Here is a 23,552-nt window from a genome sequence, read left to right as displayed (position 1 = left end):
TAGCCCTCTTTTTTCTCCACCTGTCCTAATGTCATCTTTAAATGTGTCCTGTTGGCACCGGAAATGGGAAAAATCTTCACTTTTAAGGAGACAGTCGGGAGGGGGATAAAATTATTGCAGGTGGAAATGCTCAGTTTGGACGTTTGGAGGGTCTGGCTTAACCTGTTCCATCTTTTTCGTTTTGTTTCATTATGTTCCTATGTTTCTGTGTGCATGATACTGTCAGGCGCCTTGCTGTTGTCGTACGTGACTGCCATCTTCTCTCCTGCCACCCGAGTATGCTTTGTATCCAGCTACCACAGTTGTATGTGAACCTCTTAATTAAAGGAACTGGGAAGGTTTTGCTCACCGTCTTTGTTTCTTTGCAAAAACATGCCCGGAACCACATCACAAATTGCCCCATGGGGCCTATTTTAACCCGTGTCCATTTCCTTCGGTTGGGCTTCGTTGGGTTCAACTTTCCCTGGCAATTCCCTCGATTTATTTATTTTTTTTGTTGCAAATATACCCTCCTGTGTAACCTTTTCTTCACCAGGCAAAAATAATCACCAAGGGATTAACTCAGTTGCAGTATCTTGGAAACTTTGGGTATTGGTAAGGATGCAGAGAGAGAGAAGGTGGTCTGTTTGTAGCTCCTGCTAAACCACTGAGGCCAAGCCGGAAAGCAGGCAAACGACTTGGATCTTGAGTGATTTTTATTATTATTATTATTATTCGTGGATAAAATAATTTCCCTGGTGTTGGTGGCAGGCCTTTCTTAATTTGGGAAGCCATCCCTTCTTCCGGTGTATCATCTGATAGTAGCTCATCCTTATCCCGAATTTAAACGTGCCAGAACAGTCTGGAAAACACACCCACTACAGAACAAGCGCTCCTCCTCTAACTGAACAGAGGATGCCATCAGCCGACTAAGGTGGTTCAGAAGACTGCTTTAATTAGTTCAATTAGCTACATCAGCACCCTGTACAAGCATTTCCCAGTTGGACAGGTGGCACAATATTGATTGCCTTGGACCGTCTGGATTCTTCTTTTTAAGAGCTTGCAGTTTTGAAAAAGAGAACGACACATGCAAAGGGTACATACAATCCAGCCAAATTAACCAAAAAAAAAAAAAAAATTAAATAAGAACAGTTTCATTTGGCGAATTTCAAAGGAAGAATATTAAATCTGCCTTTAGTGGTGCTTTGGAAACCAGCACGATTTCCTCTGCAGGATGGGATGCCCTGCAGAATTTTAAACACATGCCGGCTACCGTATTTTCTCTCGCATGCGTCTGTTTGATTTCCCTCTGGGGTGAATTGCGTGGCCTGTTCCAAGAACGGATTAATAATTAACTGCTTGCAGTGGGGAACAGAGTTTACACAAGGTAGCTGAGCAACTGTTTGATTGCCAGAGGAGGCTACGAATTGGCCGGTGCATAGTTCCGCTGGGCCTGTGCGTAACCCAGTTTTGTACCGGTAGGGTGAACAGGCCAGGCAAGATTGAAAGCGGGAGGGATTGGAAAGAAGGGGGGAATCTCTTGCCCGTTAAGGAAGGTTATGTGCAAATTGCACAAAGTGGCTATCCGAGAATGAATGATTGACTGTGAATGCTCTCTGGCCAGAAGAGGAGGAGGAGATGGATGGAAGGAGAGAAAGAGCAGGAAAAGGAGGGTGGAAGACAAAAAAGAAGGAAAGAGAAAAGAAGAAAAGGAGAAAGATGGAAGGAGAAGAAGGAAAGGAAGAGAAGGAGAAAGGATAAGAATAGCAGGAAAGAAGACGATGGAAGGAAGAGAAGAAGAAAAGGAAGAAAAGAATGAAAGGAAGAGGAGAAAGAAGGGTGGAAGGAAAAGGATGGAAGGAAAAGGAGGAGGAGCATGGGAAGAAGAGAAAGAGGAGAAGGATGGAAGGAGAAGGAGAGAATTTAAAATTAAAACCCGCAGCAACTAATGCAGAATTAAACGAACAGCCCAGGCAGAGACGGTAGGTTTTGCCAGGCCTCTTCTTGCGAGCTTACAACGCCATCTTTTGCCTTTCTCACTAGCAGAAGCTGAAATCAAATCCCACACCGGGACTGAGCAGCTGGCAACCTTCCAGGCATTCGTTGGGGTCCAACCAACCTTCTCCCGTAGCCCAAAATCAAGAATCGGCCCATCTGGAAACCCCTAAACGGCTCTTTAATCTTCCCCCGACTGGCCGGGAAGCCACTGTACCCTTCAAAGGCGAGGTGAATCACCTGTGCCTGGAAGGAGAGGAACTGAGGCAGCCGGAGAATTGGGCCAGGTGGTCTCATTCCAGGTTCCCCTGAAGCTCTTGGGCCTCCTTGCTGGGGGTGGGGGGGTTAGGGAGAGGGGAAGGGGAGTGGCGCAATGCCAGGTGGATTGAAGGAGACCCCGTAGGCCTGAGCTCTCTCCTCCTCCGGCAGCCAGACCAGGGGGAGGATGAGTCATTCTCCTTGCTGGTATGGAGCCGTTGCGGTAGCCCAGGCTCTGATGGGAGGGTTTTGCATCGCTTGGCAAGGCTGGGCATTTTTTTTCTCAGCGTGACGGGGAGTTGCTCCTTTGCTCGACTTCCCTCCCAGATCCTCAAAATTACGGACGAGGGAGATCAGCGGCCTCTCTAGCTGCAAGAAATCCCTTGGGAAGCGCCCCCATCAAAAACAGCCCTGAATTTGTTAGGGGTTCTTTTCTTTTCTTTTCTCCTGCATCCTCTCTCTCTCTCTCTTTCCCCCCCTGCACCCCACAAGGAGAACCTGGTGGAATTACATTCCCTAACCTCAGCTGGATGAGAAGCTGAAGAGACCGGCCCCTGGGGAAATCAAGGAGCCCTTGGGGCAGAAAGGGAGGGGGAGAGCCCCCCCCCCGCAAAGGCTTGGGCAGCGTGGCCTGGGCCTGCCTTCTGGCACCTGGACATGCCTCGTTGGGGCAAAACCTTTTGCAAACAGCCACCGGATCATCTTTGCCATTTCGGGGTCTGCTCCGTTACTGCAACATCCCCATTTTCATCTGGAACGAAAGTCCATCGCCCCGATTAGCTTGCTGGAAAAGGAAACGATGGTACAGGTTAGGGGGAGCTGAGCAGAGACAAATAAAGTCCTGTTTAGCTGCCCTCCACCATTCCCCACCCCACCCTGGGATTGTTCCGACCCAAACCCTTTTCCAGTAAAACACAACCCAAAGGGAACAGAAACCTTTTAATGGTTCTTACGAATCCTCGGTTAAAAGGCTGCTGCAAACTAACTTTGAGAAGCACGAGCCTCGCCAAAACTGTGCGAGGCTGCCAGATAAGAAATATTTCACAACACAAGAGTCTTCAAATACCAACTAAGATACTGCAACATCCACGAGGCTGAGTTTCAAAACGTCTTTGCTTCCTGCAAAGAACATCCAATTCACAGCTGGCTTTTATCTTCTTGAAGGAGGGGCCATTACCTTGCAGCCTTATTCCAGAGTCACCCGTGCTGTTGTCGCTGCTCTTTCCTGCGAGCAATCCTACACACACATGCACTTGGCACAGGCTCCTCGGGAACCTCCTCATCGCTGCTGCCAGCCCCCACAATCTCTGAAGGCAGCAGTCCACTCCCTGACGGTCCTGGCCCCTCATCTGAGTCCTCGCTCTCCTCAGCCGTCCGCACCTGCTGCCGGCTAACCACAAAAGGGATTCCCCGAAAATGGCAAAATCCAGAAGGTGAATGGATTGATTGCCTGGAAGCTATAAGGTTTCCAGTGGTGGTGAAAATAAAAAGAGAATTGAATTGACGTCTGTCAATCAGCGGTGTTTCACCCTGCACTTTAGGAAGCCTGATTTTGTTAAGACTGATGCTCGGGGTGTCAAAAGTGCCTTTTCCAAAAGGCAAATGGACTTACATTTTTCCTTGAGGAGGTTTTGCTTCTCATCCAAGAAGCTTCTTCCGTTTTGACGGAAGCTCTCTTCTTCCTTTCATCAGAACGGGAGAAGCTTCTTGGATGAGAAGTGACAGCTCTTCAAGGAAAAACAAAATCTAGTTGCCTTTTGGGGAGAAAAACACCTTTGGGACAACCATGACTTAGGTGACTGACAATCTCCGTAGACAGGACGCTCGGGGTGTTTTGAAGTGCAGATATGGAGACAGAAACGAGCATCTTGTCTGAGTAAATTTCAAGGTAAAATAAGAACTTCTGAAGGAAAACGCAGCCGGTTTTTAGTTAGGAAGTCAATGACGCTCACCCTGTCCAAGCAGGCCAGCTGCAACCAAGCTTGTTGTGGCAGTAGAAAGTTACTAACCTTGTTTATTTCTTTATGCCGGTCTTTCGTGACAATCTCCTCCAAGATCTCTCCGTCGCCCTTAATAAGTCTGCAAGAGAAACACCTCCACTTGGTACCCCACGCAACCTGCTTTCTGTTGATGTTGGGGCAGCATGATTCTACAGAGCTTGTAAAATTATTACAGGGAAGGAACTGAGTGGTGCGGTGGCCTAGAGGTGGAGCTTTCGCCTCACAATCAGGAGGCGGTGAGTTCGATCCCAGGTAGCGGCCGATATTTCTCTCCCTGTGTACAATGAGTAATTATCTGCTGTGAACTCCGCATTGGTGACAGGAAGGGCATCTGGCCAGTAACCATTCTGCTCCATTCAGTTGCCAAGTTTTCAACCCGACGCAAGGGATTACGGGGTCATTAAAAGACAAAGATTACAGGGAAGGAATCGCCATTCAACCCAGCCGCCCTGCTCCTACCTCATTCGGCCTGTTTCGGGGTCGAGGACTTTCCGTATAACGCTCTGGCGGGCGTCCCATTCCTCTTTCGTCATCGGCTTCATGGCCTGGATGCGGAATTTCTGCTCGTCCGTGAGGGCTGAAAGAGGAACCTCCGTCAGAAAATAAAAGGATGCTATTTAAACTCTTCAATAGACCATAGAAAAGGCTCTGGCTTTTACCCCATAGGGAGAAAGGACCCAGGGGATTTAGTCTGCATGGGGGGGAGGGGGAACTACTGTGGGAAGGGAGGGAGGGAGGGAGGGAAGGAGGAGGAAAGAAAGGAAGGGGAAAAGGAAAGGAGGGAAGGAAGGGAAAAAAACCCTGTTCATGATGAACAAATGTTAGGAATGTAAGTCACCTAACAGGTATTTGGGTTGGAAATATATAAACCAGGATAAATATTTTAATACTGTACCTTTAAGAAAATACTAAAGTGTAATTGGGTGTGGTTTCTCAAACGGCCATAAGATGGAGCCAGAAACCTGGGTTGTTTAGTCTTAGTCTTAGTCTCAGAAGTGAGTGAATCTCTGTTTCCTTCTGTTGGAGAGTTTTGCCGTTCCTCCGTTTTTCCTTCTAATTGACTGCTATTCCTGGATTTGATGTAAGTCTGATACTGAACTGTTTTTGACACTGGACTTTGTTATTGGATTATCCCTGGACTGAAAACTGATTTAACTTGTGAATGACTTTGGACTGCCTATTTTGAACTTTGCTTAAACCTTTATGGAAAGTAAAAACCTACATTTAACTGTACAGTGTATCTGTATGCTGTGTGTGCATTATTCTTCTCTCACTACGTCTCCCTGTATGTGCTCAGTCTCCTAATGGGAAATTACCTCAACAACAACCATTGTTGGAAGGGAGGGAGGGAAAAAGGAAGGAAAGGAAAGAAGGAAGGGGAAAGGGAAAGGAGGGAAGGAAGGGGGGGAAAACCCTGTTCTTCATGAACAACGATTGTGGAAAGAGAGGGAGGGAGGAAAGGAAGGAGGGAAGGGGAAAGGAAAAAGAGGGAGGGAAGGAAGGAAGGAGATTGAGGCAGAAGGAAGGGAAAGGGAAGGAGGGAAGAAGGAAGGGGGACTTATTTTATGTTACAAAAGCCTCTCAATAGTACCTCCAACCCTCTTTTTTGGAGAATTTTTTTTTCCAGGCTCGCTTTAACTGAGTTTACAAATGCCAGCCTTACCAGGTCCAGAATCCGACCCAGCCTCCTTCTGCCACTGGTCCAGCGAAGGGCCGGGGGCCTCCTCCTTCTTAGGTCCCTCCTCTTTTCCCTTTTCCTTCTTGGCTTTCTTCTTCTTCTTTTTCTCTTTTCGTTTTCTCCGCTTCTTATCTTTCCCTTTGGATGCTTTCTTCCTCCTCTGCTTTTTCTTTTCGGATTTGGGCTTGTTGTCGCCGGACCCGTCCGAAGAGGCGCTGGAAGAGGAGGCCGATTTGGAAGAGGAGAAGGAAGAAGAGCTGGTCTCGGAGGAAGAGGAGCTGCTGTCCTTCCTCTTCCTTTTCTTCTTCGTTTTCTTCTTCTTTTTCACTAGAAGGCAGCATGGAACAGAAGATAAACGGGGGCTGAAATCCAGGAGATCTGATCCCACCGGCTTCATTTATTATTGTTCTGACCCAAACCTGGTTCCAAGGAAACCAACACCAAACGGAGGTCACAGCAAAACCTTTTAATGATTCTTTACGAATTCCATTCCTTCACGATTAAAAGGCTGTTTCAAACTAACTGTCTTTGGTAAGAATGAGCCTTGCCAAGGTGGTGCAAGGCTGCCAAGAACACTAGATAAAGTTACTAAGAAATATTTCAAACCCAAGGAGTCTCCAAACACAAACTTAGAGAGTCAGAACATCCACCAGGCTTGAGTGCAAAAAAACTTCTTTGCTTCCTGCAAAGAACTCCGGTTTCTCAGCCGGCTTTTATCGCTTAAGGGAGGGGCCATCCCCTTGCAGTCTTACTCCCGAGTTGCCCGTGCTACTGCAGCTGCTCTTTTCTTCGAGCAGCCCTGTGCGCATGTGCACTGGGCACAGGCTCCTCGGGGGTCTCTTCCTCACTGCTGCCAGCCTCCATAATCTCTGAAGGGGACCAGGACCATCTCCCTGATGGCCCTGGCCCCATCCCAGCATCCCACGCAGGCCCCTCAACCGTCCGCATCTGCTGCCGGTGAACCACAACAATTGTCGTGTCACAAGAGAACCACAAAATAATTCATCACCAAGTGGGTGTGTGCAAAGTAATTCTCCTTGCTAGTCCTACCGAGACCCAACCTGTCTGGAGACCACATCTGAACGGAGTGAGCTGGCTAACCAACTTCTTCAAAATAATTTGGGCTTTTCTGCAACCCTGCAAGTGAAGTCGTCGGTATCAACCTGCTCCTTAAAGCAGTGTTTCTCAACCTCAGCCCCTTTTAAGATGGGTGGAGTTAAATTCCCAGAATTCCCCCCCACACACACTTTTTTTCCCCCAGGCTGCCTTAAAAATCATGCCTGCAAACAGCGAGAACCGCCACTAAATCTGAGCTTCCTGTTTCAAATGTTAAAATTGCTCAAGTTTCTGGGGGAACTCCTGGGAAGTTTTAAGGAAGGGAAAACCAAGATTTAAGCATAGTTCACAAAATTGTCTGCTACAAGGTCTTGCCCGTTAATGACTTCTTCAGCTTCAACCACAAGAACATACGGGCAAAAAACTGATACAAGCTCAAAGTAAACCGCTCCAAACTCGACTGAATTTCTTCCCTTTAAAAACTGTTCTTGGGAGAGTTTTTTTCTCCAGCTGATGATAACTGGATATTGGGGGCCAAGTTGGAGGAATTAAAGGGACTTTACCGACTTTTGTCACTTGGTTGCTTTTGTGCCACGCCCCTTTGGGTCATCACATCTGACATCATGTTTATGTTCATACCGACACTTGTTATCTTGGATATGTTTGACAAACAAATAAAATAAAATACGATACGTCAAAGCCAAGGAGGACCCTCCTGTGAACTGCCAGGGAACCAAGATGGAAGGTCGAGGAGAAATCCGCATCGTTCTTCCATCTTTCAACAACACTCACTTGAGGACGCAACTGTGCATTTGTTAAGATTCACAGCTATCATCAGCTGGAGAAAAAACTCTCCCAAGAACAGTTTTTAAAGGGAAGAAATTCAGTCGAGTTTGGAGTGGTTTACTTTGAGCTTGTATCAGTTTTTTGCCCATGTGTTCTTGTGGTTGAGGCTGAAGAAGTCATTAACGGGCAAGACCTTGTAGCAGACAATTTTGTGAACTATGCTTAAATCTTGGCTGCAATTTTGGGAAAAGCTCACCGTCTTTGGAAGAGGATAAACTCATCCTGAATTCCTGGGGTTCAGATTCTTTTTTGCTTGCCGGGGATCGGCTCTTCCTCTCTCGGGAATCTTTGCTACTCTTCCTCCTTTTCTTATCTTCCTCCTTGTCTCGTCGGCTCCGGGAATCACTTCGACTCCGGGAATCACTTCGACTCCTCCTGCGTTTCTTAGTCTGGCTGTGAGCCATCTTGCTCTTGGGCCTGTTTTAGACAGACAAAATGCTTTTTAACACACCCCCAGCAGAATAACCGTCACTACTGCAACCCTCTAGGAATGTCTTATTTGTAAAGCTAGAATAGATAAAATTTAAAAAGTGTAAAATAAATTTAAAACAGGTAAAATATAATACAAAATATAACTCCTGTTGTTCATCTCCAACTAAAACTTTATTCTTTTTTACAATGGAATTCTTATCCCGTAGATCTTTAATCTTTTTTTTTTTAATCCATTTTTTTCAGTTTCACTTAATTACTTCACTTAACCACTGGATTAATTCCCATTTCTTTTCACAGGTATTTTGTGGCCATGAGTTTCACAGGGTAACTATGTTATCTTAATTGTATCTGGTGTATAAAATATTTATGTGGTACCACAGACTTTCTTGCAAGTTTATGCTATCACATGAGGAAAACACATGTTCTTCTAGAAAGATAACATACATTATTTTTCTTTTAAACTGGTTAAGATTTAAAGGGGGAAGCAGACAGAAGGGCACTAGCTGAATTGATGCAAAAGCAACAAAATTGATGTAATTTTTATTCTTTTAGGTCTTATTCCTTTTGGAATAGTCACTTTATTCTTAAGGAAAATTGCTCCCCCCTGTTTTATAGCTATCTGTACTCAAAATCTTTACAGTATATTAATATTCTTCCTTTTCTATACCGAATAAGACTTCAGCACTGGCCCTTTAAGAAAAGCTCCCTCTCCTAGCTGTCATTTTAAACTGTCTTCGGCCAATCCGCGTGCACCCCTGCCTTTATAAGCCCGCCTCCTCCTAGTCTCCAGAGGTGGCCGCCTGGGGCGCATGCGTACCAACGACGACCCTGCTCCGCTTTTCTGGATCCGAATTCGCCCAGGTGGTCTTGAACTTACCGAGTCAGGTAAGCGGCTCGCCGGTGGGGCGGAGAAGGCCCGGCACGGCGTGAGGAGGAGGGCCCTCGTTAAGGCGGCTTCTCCGCACCATCCGCGGACCTCAGCCGCCTCGGGAAGCGAACGCAGCCCCCCCTCCCGCCGCAACGGCGACCGTTCGCTAAACTCTGGCGGCGACTTCCGGTTGGTACGTTCCTGGATGAGTCCGGCGGGGAATCGGAGTCTGCGCACTTTGGTTCCCACCTCGGTTAATATACGTGAGCCTTAGATAGGAAGTTTCTTTCCAAATAGAGATTTATTACATTTATTTTATTAAATTCCTATGCCTTCCATCTCACTCTTCACCCACGGCTTTGTCGGGATTTACTTATTTAAATTTATTTAAATCTCTTTCAAGATTCCTGAAGCTGTTGGCTTTCTGAGCACCAGAAGTTAAAAATAGGAGATTTTCCTTTCCAATTTGAGGCTATTGTAACTGAGAAGGAAAGGTACTTATTTAAAAAAATAAAGCATTCAAAATAGTATTTCTGAGCTTTTGATTTAAAAAAGGTATTTAGCTGTTATGCTGGAGAGACACCATCTAAATAGGACTGATATTGCGTGGGATTTTGGCATATGCAAGCAGGGAGCCCCTTACACACCCTCAAACTGATGATATTGCCTTGTTGGGACGTGAAATGTCTGCAAGAAACTCAAAGAGCGCCAAGGACCCCACAGCCGTCCTCCTCCAACCCCACTTCATTCTAGCACTGATGATGTTGCCTAGTTGGGCAATGGAACGTCCGCAAGCAAACTGCCAAGCACTCAGGACTGCACAGAGAAGAGACTATTGATGCCATAGTCAGATTTTGAAAATTTATTAAAACCCAGATATAAAATTCTGCGCTCTCTCCATCGTCTATGTTAATGAGCACACATCTGTGGTCCCAGGAGGGCTGCCCTCCAAAATCCTAGTGAACCCATCACCAAATCCATCCGCCTCAACGAGGTCAGGCACTCTGTTGCACATGGGACAAAGGTGGTTGCGGACAGCGGATGATCGCATCCAGATAATCAGGTTCCTGCGCTCGCCAGAGGCAATGGGCAGTGCCCCGTGTAGCTGCCCTCCACGATGGAACAATCCGTAGTACAGCAGGTGTTCGACCTCAAGGTAATTTGGCACAGGCTTGGCATCCTTGAAAAAAAAATGGACAAAGATCACCAGGTTAAGAGCTGTTTCAGCAGTTGTGGTCTTCGAATCAAGGCAGTGGAAACTAGTGGTTAAGACACCCGGCTGGAAACCAGGAGATTGTGAGTTGTAGTCCTGCTTTAGGCACAAAAGCCAGCTAGGTGACCTTGGGCCAGTCACACACACTCTCAGCTCACTTCACCGGGTTGTTGTGAGGAAACTAGGAGGAGGAAGGGATGTTAGGTATGTTTACTGCCTTGGGTTATTTCTAAGAATAATACAGGCAAGATGTCAAGAAAATAACCAAAAGTTATAACCACCGTACACCCAGGTGATTATAGCTTTAATAATTCATAGATGTATAAAATAAGTACTACCTCGAGGTAGAGAAGGTCTCCAGCAGAGCTGAGAAAAGTTTGACTATTATAAAGACACCTGATCTCAAATCTGTCATATAGTAATTAATTGCCCATCCCAACTATGTTGATGTGAAAAAAGATTACAATCAATTGTACTAAGCTTGTATTTTAAAAGAGGCACCTGTCTAAATTCTGCAAAATAAAGGCTCCCTTCGGCGAACTCTTTCCCCAGGGAAACATTGAGGGTCACTTCCGCGTTGTCGTAATGAGTGTGCAAGTCCAGGTCTTCATGCGGTGCGTATTTCACCACAAAAGCTTTGTGGCTGTCCAGGCAGCTCCCTCCACAGTCCGGGTAAAGCAGCGCTGTCAGGGGTTGCAAATATTTCTCTCGCAGAGGTGTAAGAAAAGTTTCGTCCAGTCCAAGTTCATTCAAAAGCACCTGCCATAAATGTGAACAAGAAAGTAAGGGCCAGAAGATAAAAGAAGAAGAAAATAAAATGATGAATATTCTAGCAGAAGATTCAGGTTGATCTTTTTCCAGGGCTTTGAAAAAAAAACACATGTTTTTTATGATGTCAAGCATTAACGCTGTAGCATTGGTAATTGTTTTGTATTTAAGTGAGACAGGATAGAATGCAAGCAACCCTCTTTAATGTGAGAAAGTGCATTAAACAAAACTAATTCCCACATCAACGCCCCCGTTACATTCCCCATTTCTGCCATCTGCAAGATGTGCATCTCACCCCATAGTTATTCATAGAATTGGGTCTCCCCTTGGGCATCTCGGATTGTTCAAAATGTTCTAGCTCCTCAACAAAAGCTTCGCAGAATTCCTTGGTGAATATTGGCAACCGGTATATTCTCTTATCTGAAATAGAAGAAGAAAGTAACCAGGGAAGGGAATGAAGAAATCCACTTTATTGCCTATTAGTAATAAGTATATTTTCCAGCTGATAAAATAAACTAGTCCCATTTTTTTTGTTTTTATAGTTAAAGCTTAGAAGTTTGTGGACAGGAAGCCATAATTCAAGATTTTTTAATTTATTTGCATATAAAATGATGAATTTCCCCAATTGAATGGAACTTCATCAGCAAGGGCAAGAAAGATTCATCTGTGCGTGAGAATCTGAGCCTTTCCTGAGCCAAACAGTCGTAAGCTCACCCTGCAGGCTACTGATAAATGAACAGTGTTTTTACCTGATAAGGATTCCACACGGTGTAGGAGACCCTGGAGATCAGCATTTTGGGATGTGCAGTACTTGACGGTTTCTAAAAATTCCGGGTTAAAAAATGATTCCTACCATAGCAGGTGGGGATGAGGAAAGAACAAGAGAGACAGAATTGAACAGAATAAACGTTCCTTCTAATTAACTGGCCTATCACTTGCATCCATTTTTGGGGGGTTCCTGCCAGCGCTCTTAACTCTAGGGACTGGGAGCAGGTTGCCAGGCTGCATGCTCCCCCCTGCCCAGGTAAATTATCCCCCTACCTCAATCACAGGTAAAGGAGTTGGTATCAACATCTAGATTATGTGGTTTCCTCTTTGTCAGAAAAGGCTTTGAAGCCAAAAAGTTAGTCTCACTGCTTCATAATTAGCCTAAGTTTCCTCCCGCTTCCTCCAAGTCCTCTAGCATAAACCGATGTGCGAACACAACGAAACACATCCTTTACCTGTAAAATATATAGATGTGGGTGCTTTGGTCTGTAATTCTGAGAGATGATTGCTTTTCTTTCTCTGGACAGACGGTCCAATTCCTTTCTTCTCTGCACTTCATTTTCAACCTGCAACAATTCAATCTGACTGTTTATAAAATGTTAAGATTACGATATACTTTAACAGATACAAGGGAGATTTCCTCCTCGCTTTCTTGTTTACAGAAACAGTGAGAGGGTCTCATAAAATTCAAAAAGTACCAGGCCAGAAACTGAGTTCTAGTACACATAAATCTGTGGGTGATTTTTGGTCAGAGTCTCTTGCACCGCCCAACCCCCTCTCAAGAGGAACGGTGTGGGGAAAATAAGAGGCAAGAAAGCATTTTGTACACACTGCCTTGAGTTGTACAAAAAAGGGAAGGATACAATTATAGAATCGTAACCATCTTCCAGTTGTGTGGTTCTTTCAAGCTAATATTATGGAATAAGCCACAATTGCATGATTCTTCAAAATAATGTAACAATAAGAAGACTGAAATTCCACAATGGTGTGATTCTTCCAGGTGATATATGTGGATAGAATTATATAAGCATGTGGGCATATATACTATATATCAATATGCCTCACTAGATATGGATATAATTTAAGAATTATGCTGGTGTGATTATTGTAGCTGATATAAAGCAGCAACGATACTGTGGCGTAATCCATAATTGTATGTTTTTTCAAAATAAGGTAAGAATACTGAAATTCCAGAGTTCAGTGCAATTCTTCCAGCTGATACATACTGGTAATTATGTAGCTATGCAATGTGTGTATACATATATAAACATCTATTTTGTCTATGTACGTACGTGTGTAGATAGATAGATAGATAGATAGATAGATAGATAGATAGATAGATGAAGGAAGGAGGGGAGAGGAAGGAAAGGAAGTAAAAGAGAAGGAGAAAGAATAAAAAGAGCAAATGGGAGAGAGGAAGGAAGGAAAGAATGAAGGAAGGAAGGACTAATAAGGAAGGAAAGAAAAAACTGAGGAAGGAAGGAAGGACTAATGAGGGAGGGAAGGAAGGGCAGGAGAAAGAAAGGGAGAGCAAGTGGGAGGAAAGGAAGACAGGAAGGAAGGAGAGAAGAAAAGAGAAAAAGAAAGAAGAAAAAGGATTTTTTTCTAATCAGGCTAGTGAGATTCTTCGGTTGAAAAGGGGCAGAACTAATGCAACCAAAGCCCGGAGGGGCTTCCTTCGCAGCCTCGCCCGCCCAGACCTCTCGAAGGACGGCCGCGAAGTCCTCCTCGCTCCTGCAGCCGCGCTGCCTCAAGACCTGCGGGGGAAAGAACGGGGCTCAGCAGGGCGGGGAGGATGGGGGCGGTAGTCCAGCCCTTCCCCTCCCTCCCATTCCCAACTGCGGGCGAGGGATCCTCCGCCGCCCCTCGGCTCACCGGCCCGTAGTCCCTCCGCAGCTGCTCGGGGTCGCCCCGGTAGCGCAGGTGGAGTCCGTAGCGCTCCACGAAAAGGTTGTCGGTGAGGAAACAAGCGCAGGCCAGGAAGCGGGACCGGCCCGGCCCCAACACGCCGCGCTCCATGTTGTCGGCCGGGCCCGACGGCGGACGGAACCCCGGTCGCCCGGGCAACGGGTCCGTCGCTCAAAGCGCCCCGGCCGCCAACCCGCGTCAGGGAGCGTCTGCAAATTACCCAGCGGCTCCAAAAGAGGACGAAAGCCAAGGTCGGAGCTTCTCTTCCAGCTCTGGAGCTCTGCTGCAGAGGAGCACAAACCACGGCCCCGAGGAAAGCGAGGAGCCCCTTTGGGCCGGGGCCAAGTCCATTTCGTGGGTCCCAAAAGAGCCTCCCAGCGGATTTATTTATTTATTTATTTATTTATTTGCAAGCCAGCCTGGGAAAATCTGCAATTTTGCCATTTGGAAGAAGGCAGCTGCCATTGCATTTTTTTCCCTAGAGGGCTCCTTTGTTTAAATGCAAAACTTTCTCAATAGGAATTTTTGTATACTGATGTGGGGAGAAAGTTTAATTGTTGAGCAGCAGTTAAATGCACTGGTTGGGGGATTCTGGGAGTTGGAGTCCACCCGTCCAGCCGGGCAAGAGTCTGGCTGCTCGGGACTAGAGGAATGAAGACCGCTTTGTTGCAATGGGAAGCTCCATCCTATTTGTCCAGGAACTTCAAGGGAATTCAACTCTACTCATCTTAAAAATTGCCAACTTTGGAGGAAAAATCCATTGCTAAAGCTTCCATTTGCTTCAATCTGGGTTAAGGATTAAGCCCCAGTTACCTGGGTTGACCCACCAACCATGGTGAATAGAATAGAATAGAATAGAATAGAATAGAATAGAATAGAATAGAATAGAATAGAATAGAATAGAAGAATAGAATAGAATTCTTTATTGACCAAGTGTGATTGGACACACAAGGAATTTGTCTTGGTGCAAATGCTCTCAGTGTATATAAAAGAAAAGAACATTCATCAAGAGTCAAGAATCATAAGGTGCAACACTTAATAATAGTCACTGGGTACAATAAGCAATCAAATCATATTTATAATCAAATATATAATCAAATTATAACTTAGCCAATGGCTACCCTCAAGAGGCTAAGCCACAAATCAGTTGCAATTTATGGGCGAATCCAGTTTCCGCTTTTGCTACCAGTTATACTTTTGTTCATCTCCCCAAAACTGTTTTGAGATAAGCAGTGAAGTGGCTGCTCAGCCGAGGGAGAAAAATCTGTCTGAATCCTGGAACAGATGGGTAGAAGGGAAGATCACTTCCCAGTCGTGCAGAAAAGGACGATGAGGGAGCAAATTCCACACTGCGCATTCATTGCCCTGAGTTGTGCAAAACAATCCTCCATGAATTCAGGGAAACAGCAAAAACTTCCCTCTCTCTGAACTGAACTGATTTTCCTTAGTGGGCTTAGCAGGGATATTTCTGGAGGCTGCATATATAATACAGTAACAGAGTTAGAAGGGACTTTGGAGGTCTTGTAGACCAGCCTCCTGCTCAAGCAGGAGACTCTATACCATTCCAGACAAAGGACTGTCCAGTCTCCTCTTTAAAACCTCCGGTGTTGGAGAACTCACAACTTCTGGAGGGAAGCCATTCCATTTATTTAGTCCAAAGACAAATTCCTTGTGTGTCCAATCATGCTTGTCCAATAAGGAATTCTATTCTATTCTATTCTTCTATTCTTTCACTTTCTATTCTGTTCTCTACTCTATTTTCGATTTTACTCCATTTTCTATTCTATTTTCTTTCATAATTCTATTTTTTATTCTATTTTCTACTCTTTTCTATTCTATGTTCTATTCTTATATTCTATTCTTTCCCTTTTTATTCTGTTCTATTCTCTATTTTCGATTTAATTCTATTTTCTATTCTATTTCTTTTTGTATTCTGTTTTCTATTATTTTCTTTCATAATTCTATTTTCTATTCTATTTTCTACTATATTCTATTATTTTCTTTCATATTTCTATTCTATTCCATTTCCTATTCTATTTTCTATTCTATTCTATTTTCTACTTTATTTTCTACTCTATTATTTTCTTTCATATTTCTATTCTATTCCATTTTCTATTCTATTTTCTATTGTTTTCTTTCATATTTCTATTCTATTCCATTTTCTATTCTATTTTTTATTCCATTCTATTTTCTATTCTATTATTTTCTTTTATATTTCTATTCTATTCTACTCTGTCAACCCTATTAATTGACAGTTTTTAATTAATTCTCTGATTAATTCTAAGTTTCAACCATGTCAAATGTGAACCCCCCTCACCCCAATGCCCCAAAGGCCCCGGACTCCAGATCTACCTAGAGCATCCCATCCTGGTGCAGACAGCAAGAAAGAGCCTTCCCCAAAAGCTTTGCAAAGCGAGGGGCACTTGTGCATCGTCCCTTACGCGAATGCAAAGCCCATCTGCACAGCTGCATTTCCTGGATAAAAGGACTGCGCTTCCCAGCTGCAGGCCAGTGGTCTCCAAACCCCTGCAGCCCCAGGCTCTGGAAGCCAGTCCCTTGCCCGGCTGGAGCCTTCCTTGCAACATGGACTCTGCCTTGCAAGTGGCCGAGGAAGAGGAGGAAGAGGAGGAGGTGGCCGACGAAGGGTCCTGCAGCCCCAAGAGCAAGTTTGAGGATATTTTCCGCCTCCTCTCCGAAGGCAGCTTTCCAGCCAGCTTCGGCTCCATCAAACGGAAGAATCTCAAGCGCTACGCCCAGAAATTCATTGTGGAAGGTGAAAAGAAGGGGGAGAAGATGCTCTGAGGGGGGGTCACATCTGCAGCTGCAGCAGCCCAAAGCTGGCAAGGAGGCACCGGGACATGGGCAGGGTTGGGGGGGAAGGATGCCGCCGCCGGGAAAGATGGGGGAAGGAAGGGGAGGGTGCAGAAGCTGCTGCCGCCGCCAGCAAAAGTCACCGTGGGATCTCCTCGTTCCTTCCCTCGAAAAGATCTGAGAGGCTTTAGACTGATTGGAGGTGATTTGGGTTTTAATCTGGAACTGAGAAATTCGAGTGGCATCATACCAAGGAAGTCATTCCAAGCAAGGTGGTTTTTTAAATTTTAAATTCAAGATGTTAGGTTCAGTAAATTTAAAACTGAATCTCTGTCCATCCTTCTCCTTTGGCTTCCCCTTCTTCTGCTTCTCCTCCTTCCATCCTTCTTCCATTCTTCTACTCCTCTTCCTTCTCTTTCCTCTTTTCCTCCTCCTCCATCCTCCTCCTCTCGCTTCTCCTTCCATCCTTCTTCCATTCTTCTACTCCTCTTCCTTCTCTTTCCTCTTTTCCTCCTCCTCCATCCTCCTCCTCTCGCTTCTCCTTCCATCCTTCTTCCATTCTTCTACTCCTCTTCCTTCTCTTCCCTCTTTTCCTCCTCCTCCATCCTCCTCCTCTTGCTTCTCCTTCCATCCTTCTTCCATTCTTCTACTCCTCTTCCTTCTCTTCCCTCTTTTCCTCCTCCTCCATCCTCCTCCTCTTGCTTCTCCTTCCATCCTTCTTCCATTCTTCTATTCCTCTTCCTTCTCTTCCCTCTTTTCCTCCTCCTCCATCCTCCTCCTCTCGCTTCTCCTTCCATCCTTCTTCCATTCTTCTACTCCTCTTCCTTCTCTTCCCTCTTTTCCTCCTCCTCCATCCTCCTCCTCTCGCTTCTCCTTCCAGTCTTTCTTCCATTCTTCTCTTCCTTCTCTTTTCCCTTTTCCTCCTCCTCCATCCTCCTCCTCTCGCTTCTCCTTCCATCCTTCTTCCATTCTTCTACTCCTCTTCCTTCTCTTTCCTCTTTTCCTCCTCCTCCATCCTCCTCCTCTCGCTTCTCCTTCCATCCTTCTTCCATTCTTCTATTCCTCTTCCTTCTCTTTCCTCTTTTCCTCCTCCTCCATCCTCCTCCTCTCGCTTCTCCTTCCAGTCTTTCTTCCATTCTTCTCTTCCTTCTCTTTCCCCTTTTCCTCCTCCTCCATCCTCCTCCTCTCGCTTCTCCTTCCATCCTTCTTCCATCCTTCTACTCCTCTTCCTTCTCTTTCCTCTTTTCCTCCTCCTCCCATCCTCCTCCCCTCGCTTCTCCTTCCAATCTTTCTTCCATTCTTCTCTTCCTTCTCTTTCCCCTTTTCCTCCTTTCCTCCTTCCTCTTTTCCTCCTTCCTCTTCTTTCTCTTGTCCTTTTCCTTCCATTCTTCTCCTTCTCCTTCCTCTTCTCCGTTCATTCTTCTTCTCTTCCTCGTCTTCCTTTTCCTTCTTCCTCTTCTTCCTTTCCTCCTCCTCCTGCTCTTTCAATTCCATCCTTGGTCCGCTGGTTGGATCAACACCATTTCAAGGACATTTTATGGAAGGATTTAATGTAAATACATTAAATCCTTCCATAAAATGTAAAAGGGAACCAGTGGGGAGATTGACAGGTGCAGAATTACAGGTGCCCCTCGCATTAGACACGGTAACCGTTCACTGCACCCCGTTTTCCAAATTCTTTTTCCTTCTCATTGCATTTTCTCATTGGTGTTCCTTTTCTCCTTGTGCAGGAGGTTGCCTCTATTATGTGGGCCCCAAAAAGGAGGAAAAGCGAGAAGTGGTGGTTGACCTCAAACAGCGGCGGAAGGTCTTCCTGGAAAGCCACTTCACGGAGCTGGGGAATCACCTGGGCCAGAAGAAAACGGTGCACCGGATTCAGAGCCGATATTATTGGCTGGGTATTGTGAAGGATGTGGTAGACTGGGTAAATGTTTTTTGGCGGGGGGCAGTGGGGAGGAAAAACGGATTGGTTTAGGCAGAGAAACGGGTTGCTTGGAGCATTTTGGAGTCCCAGAGATCCAAAAGGAAGCCAATTGTTTGCAATGATACAGGGAGTCCCCGACTTAGGTGGTACGGTGTGAGTTTGAACCTGGGTAGAGGCAGATATGGGCACAATGAGAATATATCCGCTGAACATAATAACCCCACGCTGGTGACAGGAAGGGCATCCGGCCAGTAAAACACTCTGCTCCCAGGCTCCACCACCCCCCAAGGGATTATGGGATCATTAAAAGAGGATGATGAAGAGGTGGTGATGACGATGATGAGGGTGGTGATGATGATGAGGGAGTCCTCGGCTTACGACACAACGGAGGGCAGGATTTCCATTGCTAAGCAAAGTGAGTTAAGTGAGTTGTACCCGATGCTACGCTCTTGTCTTGCCTCGTTCTTAAGTGAGTCTGTGATAGTTGAAACAAATCATGTGGTCATTAAGCAAACCCAGCTTCCCCGTTGACTGCTTGCCAGACGCTGTCTGGGAAGGTTGCAAACAGGCGATCACGTGACATACACACGCTCCCAGGATGTTGCAACTGTCATAAGTACATGCCAGTTACCAACCGTCCAAATTTTGATCAGATGACCATGGGGATACTGCAACGGGCGTTTTTTTTTTCTACCTGTCCTTCCTCCAGATCAAGGTGTGTGAAACCTGCCAGAACGCAGAGCACAGCAAGAACCTTGCCAAAAAAATCCAGCCGCTTAAAGTGGAACTGCCCTGGGAAGTTGTGGAGCTGGATATTTATGGTACGTGCATCGTTTATTCCAATTTGTGTGGCTTTTAAAACACTGGGGAAAAAGTGTTTTCCCACTAGTGCAGGGTATTTTTTTTTTCCAGATAAACTCAAGCGTGGATCTATTTAGTTGCCACAGAAATTGATCGACGGGCTTGTCACCTGAGCCTGGCACCATGGGCTGAAAAGGAGTGACTGGCCCAAAGTCACCCAGTTGGCTTTCGTGACTAAGGCAGAACTAGAACTCACGGTCTCCTGGCGATTGGCCCAAAGTCACAAAGCCTGCTTTCATTCCCAAGGCAGAACTAGAACTCACGGTCTCCTAGTGATTGGCCCAAAGTCAACAGCTGGTTTTCAAGGCTAAGGCAGGACTAGAACTCACAGCCTCCTGGTTTCTAGCCTGCTATCTTTTTAAACAAATGCTGGTTTTCACTTGGCGACCTGATAGCCTTCTCCACTTGCTACCGAGTCCCTTTTCTGTCCTTTTCTCCAGAGTAACTGCCTGGTCTTTATCTTGCGTGTCTTCACCTAAATCTCATTGAGGTCACAGCGGTAACTGACTCTCTCTTTGCGTTCTGTAGGTCCTTTCCCGGAGTCCAGACAAGGCCACACTCACATCCTCGTTGCGATGGACTATTATACAAAATGGGTGGAGGCTCTCCCTTTGTTAAAAAGAGATGCTTTCTCGGTGGCCAAAGGATTGGTTTCCTTGTATTACAGGTGAGCTGACCTCTTCTGCTATTATGGGATTTAAGGTGGTAGCTGAGCATAGAATGGGCCCCTAATATTAGGATTTCGTTTCGAGCTACAACAAAAGATAGATTGGAATGCCTTATCAGATGCCCTGCATGGACACGCCAAATAATTTCAACCTACAAAAATCTACAGTACTTACTGTAGGAGTATTTCTCTTGTGATTTTTTTTTTTTTAAACAGGTTTGGGGCATCCAAGAATATCTTATGCAATCTGAGCTGGGACTTCTGCGAAGAGGTGAGTCAGAATTTTCATTCCCTGGATCAGTATTTGTCAACTTCAGGAACTTGAAGGTGGGTGGGTGTGGACTTCAACGTCCAGAATTCCCCAGTCAGTCACGCTGGATGGAAATCCTGGGAGTTGAAGTCCACACATTTTTAAGCTTGCCATGCTGGTTGGGGAATTCTGGGTGTTGAAGTCCACACACCTTTAAGGTCACCACGTTGTCTGAGGAATTGGGGATTTGAAGTCCACACATCTCACGGTTGAGAAACATTGCCCTAGAGGGCTTTACTTCTGCCTTCTGCTAAGTCTGTGTCTCCATACTCCCTCTGAGAAACTTATCATCAAGCTATTGAAAGATCTATTTTTAATCCTGTTGGTTTCTAAATATATTCCGTCCGTCTGCTTATTCTCCTCCATGGGCAGGACCTCAGCAGTCCACGCCAAAAAGGAGAAAAACTACACCGCTATTTCTACCTCCAGCTATTCGCACCTTTGATTACTCTCATGTAGAAAGTCCAGAGCCCAAAGTTCCATAGTAGTTGTCAGGGCTTCAACCAATCCACCCCCATTCAAATCATAAGTCTCTAGCCGCATCTCTCGGAGTAAAAAAAATGATTTATTAGGAGTGGCCGTGTTGGTGTTAGCTGGGTGGTAGCCGACACTAAAATACACCATTCATTTCCCCCTTGACCCTGGTATTTCCCCCACCCCCTGGATGTATATTCTCCAATGGGACACATCCATAGCCAAGAGTCATCAATCATGCTCTCCAGTAATAATCTTGCGTGCCAGAAGCTTCGGTCACTTAGAAATTATTTGAAGCATTTAAGGAATGCACTGCTTTCCTCCACTCGCTTTCCTCCCTGCTGGCAGCTAAAAAGACCAAAGGAGTATTTATTAGTTGACAGTAGTTTTGCATTTCCAGGTGGTCAAACTCTTATTAGAGAGGTGGAACATTACTCAAAGTCTCACCCCGGCCAGCTGCACGAACCTGGACAACCGCACCAACGACATCCTGAAATCCTCCGTCTACAACGTGGTCAATGAGAAGCCGGACGAATGGGATGAGGCCCTCGAGCCAATTCTGTTCGAGATCCGCACGTCCGTCAACCCTGTGACCAAATACCCCCCTTTCTTCCTTCTCTACAACAGATACGCCTGTCTGTCCTCGGAGGTAAAGGAGAACCCATTCCACGGGCCCTAAGTCACTTTTTTTCCAGTGCTGTTGTAAGGAGCGGTTACGAGACGAACGCTTGCGTATTGAGGACTAGCTGCTCTGTATGTCTTTCTTGCCCAGCCCTAGTAGAGGAATGAACGCATTCTCATTCTGGCCGAGTATATTTTCTATTCTTCTTTCCCAGGCTGAATATAAGAAAGAAGAGGGATCCGGGGGCTTTAAAGGCAGCTGCCTCCCGCCATTCACAGCTGCTGCGCAGGAGCAGCAGAACGCCGTGAAAGAAATTGTAAGTCAGACGTAAGATCCCTGTGGCCGGTCCTCAATTTACGACAGGTCACTTAAAAAGCGTTTGAACTGCTTAACAAAGCTGTTGACTGCTTTTTTCTTCTTCCTTTTTTATATATTATATAATTGATAGATAGATAGATAGATAGATAGATAGATAGATAGATAGATAGATAGATAGATAGATAGATAGAAAGAAAAAGAAAGGGGAAAAAGATAGATAGATAGATAGATAGAAAGAAAGAAAAAGAAGGGAAAAAAGATAGATAGATAGATAGATAGATAGATAGATAGATAGATAGATAGATAGACAGAAAGAAAAAGAAAGAGGGGAAGAAAGAAAAAGATGATAGATAGAGACAGACAGACAGACAGAAAAAGAAAGAGGGGAAGAAAGAAAGAGATAGATAGATAGATAGATAGATAGATAGATAGATAGATAGATAGATAGATAGATAGATAGAGACAGACAAGACAGACAGACAGACAGAAAAAGAAAGAGGGGAAGAAAGAAAGAGATAGATAGATAGATAGATAGATAGATAGATAGATAGATAGAAAAAGAAAGAGGGGAAAAAAGAGATAGATAGATAGAAAAAGAAAGAGGGAAAGAAAGAAAAAGATGATAGATAGATAGACAGACAGACAGAAAAAGAAAGAGGGGAAGAAAGAAAGAGATAGATAGAGACAGACAGACAGATCTATCAGAAGTTTGATGTGTTTTTAACCTGGAATCCATCCCAATCTGGCAAAAGCAAATCCTTTTCCTCCTTCCTCCTTTGTAGGTGATCGCCAACATGACGGCTATTCACAAAGGGGAGCCCAAAAGCATCAAGAGGAAAGGGAAACCGCTGTCCCCTCTCGCCTACAAAATGGAGGGGGGGCTTTTGGGGGGAAACGAGGAGCCCCCCCTGAGAAAATTGAAAAGGAGCCAGTTTATCTCCTTCCAGATCGAGACCGTCTTGACTCCGGAGCAGAGCTTATCAAGCGTGAAGAAAACCGGATGATTGATTAGAGCCGGTGCCTGTCGCAGCCATTCGCTTCCATTGTGTACACGTACCTATGCATAACAGGTACTCCTCGACTTACGACCATTGGCTTAGTGGCCGTTCGAAGTTACGACGGCCCTGCAAAAAGTGACTTAGCATTTTTTTCCCCCGCTTTTCTTTACTGCTGCGATTCTCCTCATAAAGGAGAGTTACAGGTTTCTCCGTCTTTCTAATTCTTTATTTGATTGGTCAAATTAATATAATTATCTTTAATTGCTGTACACCCTGCTGATAGCTGTATTCCCAAATATTTTACTTTTTTCACTATTTGAATATTTATCTTTTCAGCATGCACCTACGCACGCACGCACACACACACACATACACACACCAGGCTGAATGCCCGCTCAACCCTCTGCAGCCGTGATTAGGATTATCAAGTTTTATTTGCTGCCCGTCGCGCAGTTTGAAGCGTCTCCGAGCAGCGAAACCCTCCAAGTTGTGCAAAGGATTTATTGAAAATGAAAGAAGAAAGGACAACTTTGTCTGGATTTCCTTAAAGAAATGTTGAGAAAGGAGCAAAGCAGCCTATGAAAGCACAGAGAAATTGTGATTTGAGGTGTGTGGGGGGGTTGGTTTTTTTTTGTTGCAAGCTCTGGGCACTGTATTAATTGCCAAAACAATTTCAGAGGGGCTAATTCCTTTCTCCAGCTTATCACAAAAGGTGCTTGCATCTTCGTTTTTTCCTTAGAGGAATGGGAAGGGCAATAGGACTACAATGCCAACACAATGGTATTCTGAACACTGGGC

The 23,552-nt window shown here is 45.2% G+C and overlaps 2 protein-coding genes across 3 annotated transcripts; both read right to left on the bottom strand.

Moving 5' to 3' along the window:
* Positions 1-914: 914 nt before the first annotated feature.
* ARL6IP4 (ARF like GTPase 6 interacting protein 4) lies at positions 915-9,261 on the bottom strand. The gene is made up of 6 exons (XM_026724238.2): positions 9,122-9,261; positions 8,009-8,229; positions 5,896-6,237; positions 4,692-4,809; positions 4,242-4,311; positions 915-3,016 (listed from the first exon to the last, which is right to left on the bottom strand). Exons 2-6 carry the CDS (start codon positions 8,214-8,216, stop codon positions 2,960-2,962), a joined length of 795 nt encoding a protein of 264 aa, XP_026580023.1. The 5' UTR covers positions 8,217-8,229; positions 9,122-9,261; the 3' UTR covers positions 915-2,959.
* A 696-nt stretch (positions 9,262-9,957) lies between these two features.
* Positions 9,958-13,959, bottom strand: OGFOD2 (2-oxoglutarate and iron dependent oxygenase domain containing 2). Of its 2 annotated transcripts, XM_026724239.2 has the most exons (7): positions 13,737-13,959; positions 13,562-13,618; positions 12,317-12,427; positions 11,843-11,942; positions 11,389-11,513; positions 10,827-11,084; positions 9,958-10,292 (listed from the first exon to the last, which is right to left on the bottom strand). In XM_026724239.2, exons 1-7 carry the CDS (start codon positions 13,878-13,880, stop codon positions 10,017-10,019), a joined length of 1,071 nt encoding a protein of 356 aa, XP_026580024.1. In that variant the 5' UTR covers positions 13,881-13,959; the 3' UTR covers positions 9,958-10,016. The 2 variants fall into 2 exon arrangements, with proteins under 2 accessions (XP_026580024.1, XP_026580030.1); XM_026724245.2 differs by lacking the exons at positions 13,562-13,618; positions 13,737-13,959 and having other exon boundaries at positions 11,843-11,914; positions 12,317-12,410.
* Between the last annotated feature and the right edge of the window lie 9,593 nt (positions 13,960-23,552).

This window comes from Pseudonaja textilis, chromosome 15, assembly GCF_049901715.1.
Source record: "Pseudonaja textilis isolate UNSWEBS1 chromosome 15, rPseTex1.2, whole genome shotgun sequence".
Lineage (NCBI taxonomy): Eukaryota > Metazoa > Chordata > Lepidosauria > Squamata > Elapidae > Pseudonaja > Pseudonaja textilis.
Note: the sequence above shows the minus strand (reverse complement) of the source record. Positions and strands in the feature narration are given on the sequence as shown.